This window comes from Anarrhichthys ocellatus, unplaced genomic scaffold (assembly GCF_004355925.1).
Source record: "Anarrhichthys ocellatus isolate YVR2014 unplaced genomic scaffold, GSC_Weel_1.0 scaffold102, whole genome shotgun sequence".
Taxonomy (NCBI): Eukaryota; Metazoa; Chordata; class Actinopteri; order Perciformes; family Anarhichadidae; genus Anarrhichthys; species Anarrhichthys ocellatus.
In genome coordinates, this window is record NW_022280132.1 from 110287 (window position 1) to 120274 (window position 9988).

General features: G+C 40.3%; 2 protein-coding genes across 2 annotated transcripts in view; one reads left to right on the top strand and one right to left on the bottom strand.

The window, feature by feature from the left end:
- The first annotated feature begins 1859 nt into the window (after positions 1-1859).
- Positions 1860-9546, top strand: atpaf1 (ATP synthase mitochondrial F1 complex assembly factor 1). Its single transcript, XM_031876045.1, has 9 exons — positions 1860-2074; positions 3862-3970; positions 4328-4390; positions 4908-4970; positions 5082-5132; positions 5675-5722; positions 5889-5984; positions 6795-6902; positions 7141-9546. The coding sequence occupies exons 1-9, from the start codon at positions 1860-1862 to the stop codon at positions 7321-7323; spliced, it is 936 nt and encodes a 311-aa protein (XP_031731905.1). The 3' UTR covers positions 7324-9546.
- rhpn1 (rhophilin, Rho GTPase binding protein 1) overlaps positions 7521-9988 on the bottom strand; it is a 16501-nt gene continuing 14033 nt past the window's right edge. The window contains exon 16 of the mRNA XM_031876044.1: positions 7521-9886. Coding sequence (XP_031731904.1) covers positions 9677-9886 — 210 coding nt within the window. The 3' untranslated portion in view covers positions 7521-9676. The remainder of the gene's footprint in view (positions 9887-9988) is intronic.

Below are 9988 nucleotides of genomic sequence, written 5' to 3' on the forward strand. Positions count from 1 at the left end.
TGTGTGTGTGTGTGTGTGTGTGTGTGTGTGTGTGTGTGTGTGTGTGTCCAGCGTGTATGCATGACAGTCGTGAAATATAAGGGAGACAATACACAGGTTACATTACCACAGGACTCTGCTGCCAACAGCTAAGTAGCTCTCTTTACAGGAGTCAGCAGTCAATGAGGGTATAAAACAGTCAATAAAATTGTTTTTTTCAAAAATTGTAAATCACCAAAACAACAAAAGGTCCTTAAGCACATGCACAGCCAATTCTGAGCACAAAAAGAATAAAGCTGATGGGTCCAGTAGTGTGCAAAAATTAGCTGCGGACAAACACATGTACACACTTGTACACAACCGAACGTATAATCTCTGGCGGAGAAAATAGAATTGGTGGATGGAAGCAAAAAAAAAACAAACAAAGACACTTCCTTAAAACAAAGTTATTTGATCATTGAACTGGTACACCAACTTAAATGTGGTAACACTGTGCTAAAACCACCACCTCTTGCAAAATACTTACACCGTTAGTACACTGTTTTCACCAGCAGGTCAACATGTATTATAGGAACAGAAACTCACCCGATACATCTAGCAATGGTGATTGAAAAGGCAGGGCGGTTGTCTCCTGTCATCATGTGAACCTTAATTTAAGTCCATACACACACACACACACACACACACACACACACACACACACACACACACACACACACACACCATCATTCTGTGCTGATCAACATGATTATGTGATGTCATATAGACTTTAGTACAGCATCCCAGTTACAATCTAGGCCTACATTTAGATATTGTTTGTCCTTTGCAAAAAAAACCTTACATGATAATTTATGATTCTGCAGTTCCATAATTACAAAAAAAAACTAACATGCAGCTACATCATTGTAATTAGAAACTCACACTGAGCCTACATTGAAAAACAAAACAATAATAAATACAGAAAAACTAAACAAAAAAATGCTGTTCAAAATGTATCTTTGTGTACCACATGCAATGGTATTATCTGTGCTGAATGTATGCACACATTAACACATGCACATCAGCCACCATCATCATCTGCTGGGACCCAGATGTACGTGGAACAGCTCCCAGCTGCTTCGTTTATTGATTAGTGATTGAAAACGATTGGTTGTGGAAAGTAAACACAGAAGCACTCAGACGGTCATCGGGGAAACACAAAAGTCATAAAATTTACAGCCAGCGTCGTGTCTGTTAGTGCGCACACACACACACACACACACAAACACAGACAGAGGAAAAGATGAGTACATCAGTAAGTGACTCTGGAGAGTTGGAGCAGATTGTTTACTGTAGCCTACTTATCTACTCATTTATTTATTTGTCAATCTGAGCAGTGTTTGTGGAGGTAGATTACTGCAGTGATTCACCGTGTTCAGATATCAGTGAGCAGCAGCTTTCATGCATGTGTAAATATTCAGACTGAGTTCTCAATGAAGAGACATACTGACCTCCAGTGGTCTCAACATATCAGGACTACATTCAGCTGCTGTAGATTTAAAGTTGCTAATTATTCACTTCTATGTCATGCATATATTGAAAAATATTCTGAAAATCACTCAAAGTGCCATTAAATATATGAGAGAAAGGCTAACAGACGTGTGTTTTGTGTGCTTTTGTTCTGGGTCTGTTTTTCCTGTTTCCCTCGGATAAATAAAGACGGTTTACTTACTATCGTATCTTTGCTCATCAGAACTCTTCAGTCCATTATAGGCTAACTATATTTTGTTTTCATGAGAAAAATAAAACCATTCAAACTGGGGTTACAGTAGGCCTACTAATTATTTGTCGCCTTCGTCGGAACCAATGTTTTGAAGCCGTTCCCCGCCGGAACAGTATAGATGCTGGACGGAGGCGATGGAAAGATGGCGGCGGCCATTGTACAAATGGCATGTTTGTACCGAGGGATGTTAGCGGTCAGGGCCACCGGCATCAGAACGCTGATCCCCGGGCTGGTCCCGGCGCAGTTCCGGGCCTTCTCGGTGCGGAAGGAGCCAGAACTGGAGGAGAACCCGTACTTCAGCAAGTACCAGGACAAAATCCAGAAGCTGCGCAGGTCAGTAGCTAGCTACCAGCGATTCAGCGTCACACCCGCTGTGTCCGAATCTTCTTTAGCTAAATCTAATATTTAAAAGTAATTAGACTATTGACAAGTGTGAATACTAGTTAGACTATCAGAAATAATTTAATCGAAATTATGATGAGATAATGACGTATTTGGTTCACATTTGCAACATAAAGCAGTGTATCTGCTCATTAAATTATAACATTTACATCTGACTCGCCTGTATTCACTTATTACTTCTCTTTTTATGGTTTCACACAAAGTGTAACTTGTGCAGAAGCTTGGGGATTAATCGGAACGTCAGCTGTACTATGATAGTCGACCCTTTTGATTCACAGGTCTATGAGAGGATGGTTGGGTTATTTTGAGGTCTCATATTTAAAAGCTAACCCTAACCCCGTTATAATAACTAGTTTAATTAGGCTCCTCCCCTTGACATGCACACCTGAGCAGTGAGTAGGTGAACTACTTTTCAATTTTCATTAATGTTATTCCTATGATCTATGACGGTCCAAATATGTTAGGAAAGATGACCAACTCTCTCCCAAATCCAAGTACTAGAGTGCTAAAACTAATTAAGAAATTTGGAACAGCTCCATAGACTGAATTGGGGAAGATGTTATAGATGACACAGAGCATCCAGGGGAGTGTTTAAGTGTTGTACATTTTCTGTTTCAGAACTGAGAACAATACTTCTACAACTACTCATTTGGGTATAAAAAATAACAAAAATTTTGTTGTAGTTCAACGAAATGAGTCTCCCATTCATTGTCTATGTAGAGGCATACTACTTGACTTAATACCTAAGACTTGATGAGATCACAAGGTAAAAACTAAAAAAGTAAAGAGTTTTTTGGCTTTGAGAGCTCATGTTGACAAATATTGTTTGAATGTTCCGACGCCATAAAAATAGTATATTGGAATACTTAGTTTAGGTGTTGTTTAAGATACACAAGTGATGGGTTAAAATGGCTTTGCCAATAGTGCTTTTCACTCTAACTAAATCTTTGGATTCTTTCCTTGATGAATCATTAGCGGCTCTAAAGTACCAGTGAACAGTGACACATGTAGGTCAAGTTCCTCGTGTCTGACCAAAAACAATTCCCAGAGATCACAAAATCATTCCATCTGAGAAGACGTGAACAGAAAAGGTTTGGGTTTCTGCTCGATAAACGACTTAAATAATTCAATTGTTTAAAATCAGGAGCTTTCTAAGAACTTGCCTGTTTGTGTGTACCTGAGATCTGGGAGTCAGCTTCTGAACAGCAACAACCAAAATGAAATGATCACTTTCCTGCTATCTAGGTTTACTAATTGATTTCCCCTTTGGGCTGAATATTTCAGCACCACGGTTTTTGAATATAGATATGAATGCTTTTGAGAAGTAGAATTTTCTAATCGAGGAAAGCAACACATTTTGCGTGCTTTTGAACACTTTACCGTGATGCAAAGACAGAAATACACACTGAATAATGAATTTCATAGTATTATCTATCTTAAACCAGATTGAAAATAATTTTACAAGACAATATATTTTCTCAAAATAATGGTCAGCAGACACATCTTGTTGCTCGGTAAAACATGACCGTTAGTATGACGCTTCACCGAGCTGAGGACTCTTCTCTTAGTTAGTAACTTTAAAGCAGCATGAGGAATGCTGGGAGTCACTAGCTAAAGTAGCAGAATGCAAGGCATCTCGCCTCATGAAGATGAAAGAGGATTTAGCCTTTTTGAAAGTTGCTGGTGTTTCACTGATCTGATGTCTGATTTGTTCTCAGCGCCAAACCACAGGAGTACAAGGCCCGACTTGAGAACCGGCACGAGGCCAAGAAGGATGTGCTGGGACACTCGAAGCAAGCGGAGTTCATCGGGCTCATGGAGCAGGAGGTGCAGTACGAACCGGGCTCAGTACAGAGCAGAGAACACCATGACGGTACTCTGGAAGTATCGAACATATTAACATCAGAAATTTAAACACGTGTTTAAGCAGTCGTCTGATAGATTGTGAGATCACCGAATCAATGAAAGTCTTCAAACTTTTACCCCAAAATGTCGGCAAACGTTTACCTAAAACTTTTCACCTTGAGCTGGTAACGGCGTGCATAATGTCCTCAATAGTTGGACAAAACAATACTCCTGTGAGCATGTTTATTATCTACATAATGAAGGATCAGATTACATTTCTTCATATTCCTGTGACGAGTTATGAATGTGATGCCACTTCTCTTGTGGGAATCTTTGCAGTTGGAGAAAAAGGACAAGATGGCTGCCAGCGGCAGAGCGTCAGGAGGTTTCACAAAGAACAAGGTGAGCAGATCGAGCAGCCGTAATCTTACATTGTGTTGCTTCTACGTCACTCTACCTTTTATTCTGTTTCTATGGCCATATTCAGGACTCATCCGGGTTACCTTTTCTGTTTTTAATAATAAATGATACTCAATAAATCTCAAAATAATCACAAAAGCGTTGGCACAACTCATCAAGTCACACATTACGTCCTTAAAAGTACATTTTCTGACTACGGTATTTAACTCATGGTGATGAAACACATTTTCACATGTTGAAAAGCTGAAACCAGCAAACTTTAGGCATTTTTTACCGATCAATTCTTTTGGCACGATTTTCGTAGCTTTTTGTTATTCTTTGGTCCCGTTCTGTGGACTCTTGTCTGCAAACCAAACGTTCTCTCACCAAATTCATTTTGCTCAGCGTTCAAACTGTTCTTTACAGAACAGACCAAATGTAAAATGAAACGTTGACAGTGTGATGATGACGATGATGAAGTTTGTTCTGGTAACAGACTTTGTAATGTGTTGTTCTTCAGACACTGGACTCTATCCTCGACCTGGAGCTGATCGGGGGCATGACGGGCGAGGAGATCTCTGAGGTGAGTGTGTGGAGGTCAGACACTTGAGTCCTGTTGAGTCCTTGTGGTGCACCAGTGAACGCCATCTGAAGCTGACCTTTTTGTTTTCACTGTTTTGTGTTCTTCTCTCAGCTTTGGATGAATTATTATTCGAGCAAAGACACGATCAGCGCCGTCATCCCGGTGAGTGTAACACCAGAGAACATGCTGATACAGCAGTCTCAACATTTCGCATTTACTGATGTCATGAACGTCTTTTGATAGATATTTTTCCAATGATGAATTCACGAAATTCGGGTTCTTTTCTTGAACAAGAAGTAATTTCACTTTAGTGACTTGTACCTCTTGTTGCAGACGACCAGTTTATTTTGTGTTTCTGCGTTTTAGTCTTTTTTTTGTTAACATAATATTTTACATCCATGGTGGAGAGATTCATCTTGAGCTATGGAACAAGTACCCCAATCCCCCCCCCCCCCCCCCTGAATATCATTGTCTTTAAACTTTTGCTTGAAAAATCTTTTCTCCTGGATTTATTAATTCAAATAAATCAAATACATTTTTTTAACCATTCAACATATTTCGATGTGCACATAACTTTATGCTTTTGATATTCCACACAGTTTGACGCAGACTGCTATAACATATTGTGCAGTTGCACAATGATGCTTGTACAGTAAATGAATAGAACTCAGTGGGTCTAATAACCGGCCTTCTCTTTATTGCAGACACCGATGTACGAGGTGATGTTGAGCAGATCAAAGTCGTGCCGTGCGGTAAGATCACTGCTGCTCACACTGACGCATGTTGATGACAGATTATCAGTCTGTCATTATAACCACAAACAAGGGTTCTTTTGTAAGCTTTCACTTTGTCTGCCACACCAAACAAATGTGTTTGAAATCAGTCTGAAGTCTCTGTCTGTGGGTTCCGTCTCGTCAGTTCCTCTACGCTTTGCCTCAGAGGGAGGGCTACGAGTTCTTCTTGGGTCAGTGGTCCGGACACGAGCTCCACTTCACCTCCCTCATCAACGTCCAGGTGAACCACTTCACACGCTGCCGGGAAAGTCTCGCACTCTTTGGGCTTCTAACAGCACTGCGCTCATGTGCTCACTTCATGTGCAACACAAGATGCTTCTTCATCTGTGCTGTAGCTGGAATGTTCAAACAGTTCTGAACACAAATCATATTTTTCATGTACCTGACAGATACATGATGATTGCAGTGTAGCAAAGTCTTTTCAGACTTTCATCCTTATTTATTATCCACAGCGGTGTTTTGGGGCCGTTGAAGGTATACCAATAATAGTAATTACAGAGCCAGGAGAGGGTAATAATATTCCAAGAAAAACTTAATTTATAGAGATTTCTTTTTTTACAATAAACTTGACTATGATCTGAGATTATGAAGTCATAAATTTGCAAGAAAAAAATATCTGAAATATTCAGAAATGAAATCCTAAAAAGGGCCTAATGTGCTGTAGTAAGTATCAGTCTAATATCTCCAATAATCCTCTTCTTTTCTTTTTGCACACTGCACTTTAGGTAGTATTAAGTAGATGTGTCTGTTTATTTATTCTAAAGTCTGGAATACAGTAAAGTTGTAGTAGAGATCAAACATGTGTCTTGACAGGCTTTTCTTTTTTAGTTTTCCAAATCTCCAGTTACCAAGGTTTATGGTTTGATCAGTGGCCTGCAATAACTCATGAAAACTGCTTATAATTCAGCATTATAGGGGATTTCATCATTAAATCAGCATAATATACAATGTATTTTTGACTCATTAAGACTCTTAGCTCACGTTACCTGGAGGTGTTAATTGCAGTTTTTCTCTTCCTGTTGGCGTCCAGATGCAGGGCGAGAACGCTCCCAGTCAGCTGATCCTCTACCACTACCCAGACCTGAAGGATGAGAAGGGTGTGGTCCTCATGACTGCTGAGCTGGACCCCAAGTTCATTGTGAGTCCCTTACCTGTATGGACTCCCGTGGCTGAAGCCTATGCACTTATTTATGGACCGTAATGGTGTTTTTTGCCTCATCATTTACAGTCAACATACATAATTCCATAATTTTGTGGAAAGCCGTGTTAGAGCAGCTATAGCAGCAGGTTGATCTTCATGGTTTTGGAGTAACTGACCGTAGTGTAAGACTCAAACATTGGATCCACGTTAACCCGTCTAAACTTCTCCTTCCCAGACCGTCCACCAGGCTCAGTGCTTGGCTAACCAGGTGCAGCTGTTCTACGGCACGCAGAGGCAGGAGACGTACCGAGTGGTAGAGACATTTAACCACCGCCCTGCAGACTTCAAGCACATGTTGGTGATAGCGGAGCTGGAACAGAGCGGCTTGGGGTCGGCGGTGGTCCCCGGGGGATCGTAGGGACGCCAACCAGCTCGCCTACAGTCGGATTCCCAGGAACCGTCATTTAAAGTGATGGAGGGACATGTGCTTCTTTGCTCAGCACGTCCCACGAACATACACCCGTTCTTCATACTGGATAGCAGCGGTTATGATTCAGGCAAAAAAATAATTAATTTAAAAGAGGATCAGTAGCTTCTCATGAACTCTGTCTGGGACTTGATCATCTGCTACACACCTTCATTGTGCATATGTGTTGCCACAGGATAGTGATGAGGTATTCATCAGTTCTATGATAAATAAATCCCACTGGACCAGAAGGACATTATTTGCATCGTAGCTATCCCTGAAAACCCATTGGATGTTTAATAAATCACCTTACAAACCTTAAAATCTTTGTATCTGCTGTGTTTCAGTAATATGTACACACAACAGGACTGAATCTTACACAGTAATATCCTAATGAAGCCAGCAATGTCAGCAAACCACTACTGCTAGTAACCAATAACTAAAAAGTAGCATTGTGAAGGAATAAATAATCTAATACATTATATTTGTGTGTAATAGACATTTACTATCATTTTGAGGTAGTAGAGAGGGCTGAATCACACTGATGCAGCTGACAGTAGCTCATTATTCACTTTTATTGTATTTATACATGAAAACAATACTGTGCAAATCCCCAAATGCAGTCATTAAGGGATGGTCGGATATTCAGTCAAAAAAACGCAAATGAGAGGAAAACGTATTCCTCTTCACAACAGTCGTGACAAATATTTACTCAGTCGCACAAATACATCGTTCAGAAAGCTGAAGAGGAAAGAGTGAACCAGCTTTTTCTTCGACTCACCAGAAAGTAACTTTGTGATCACAACATGAATTTAATGATTATGAGGATTAAAAACATCCTGCGCCTTTGCAATTTTTTTGAGATTGCATCACGGCACAATTACGTTGTGATCATGTGAAAACATGAGAAATCATTATTTGTCTCCTCTGGCTGTATGTACTCATCACAATGGACCATCATGGCACATACATTGTTCAGAAAAGTAAAAAAAGACAGCATTCGTTTTTCAACATTAATGTGCTACAATTCCCACGTCTAGTTATATCAGAATTTTACAAACAGTTCAAACAATGTTAATTAAAAGAAGAAAAAAACAATCCATGAACATCTTCATCTCTAGTTTTCTAATATTGGCTGACTGTAACATACAGTACAGTGGTTGGACACCATTAAGGACACAATAGATACAACACAATACAAAAATGCAACGCTTTGGACACCACATGCTTTTCCTACAGTCTCCCAGTATCACATTTCATTTAAAAAAAAACAAAAAACTCCCAACCTCTCACATGTTCATTATTGAGACATCAAGTCTGCAATACATTAACAGATTTGTCCTTTTCAATATTCACAGTGCATGAAAGTACCAAAACTACAAAACAATGGATCAAAACCTCTGAAGTGCCTTTAATCATCTAAAAATATCAACAAAAACATTTCTCCAAGAACGGACCCATCATAGTAGATGTACAATGTACAGGATCAGTAATTAACCGATTCAAATCTGGAGCACTTAAGTGGTTGAACAGGACTGTTATATTTTTCTTCTGAGGTTACAGAATACTGTAAGACACAAGAAATATGGAACTTGCTTTTACAACTTTACACTACACATATGTACGGTAAGGTTAACGTAAATGATGTAAGAAGAATTAAGTGAAGGAGCTTTCAGTAAGATGTTGCCAGCTGCGTCGCAACATCGGCAAGCTGGGTGCAATAAGACCTAAACGCTACGTTTGCTTTCAAGTGAGAATCCTAATTTGCTCGTCATCACCTGTTTTTTATTTTGTGTTAGTCTCAGTAGTTTGCTGAAAAAACTTCAATGTAGTTCAGTAATATTAGAAATGATTCTTTGACTGTCTGTGGCTTGCTGTCTCAAAATAATTCTATAGCAGCCTACATCTAACAGTGTCTTTGCGTTCTGTCTCAACGCACCTTTTGTCTCCCAGGCAGCACACAGGAGTACAGCACACTCCTCAGACTCTGGAAAATGATCATGGCATCAATAGCCAGGTCTTCACTCTTGAAAGGTAAAATGTATTAAACTACGTGTTAGTAGGTGTTCTAACCTGGTATGTTTGCTTCCACATATTTGCTAATCAACGAAGTTGGACATTTGACTGATGTAGCAATAAAAAGAAGCCAGGAACAATGTTACTGGACAAACCGTGTGCTTTTTTGTTGTTTTTGTCTCCTGCTGATATTTCCTGGTACAGCGCTATTGTCCCTCTGAATGCGGTCCTGATCGTACCTTGTGCTCCACTGCTGTGATTCCCTGAGTGGCTCCTCTGCAGTCATGTCTCAGTACATGGCCTCAGTGTCTCGGATGCTTCCAAACGACAAACTGAAAGTGCTTCCTAGTCTCTTAGTGACCCCGCCGCCTTCCCTCGTCTTCTTCCTGTTCCAGTTTAACAAGGAGGCGGAGCTCTGACCCTTAGCTCCGCTCAGCAGACGCTGCCGAGTGTTTTCCTTATCGCTGCTGTGGGACAGCAACATGGCCCTCCTCTCCAGCTACACACACACACACACACACACACACAGGTAAGCACGCATACATTGAAACAGCAGCCACGGACATCTCAAACACACACAAACACCCCCCCCCCCCCCCCC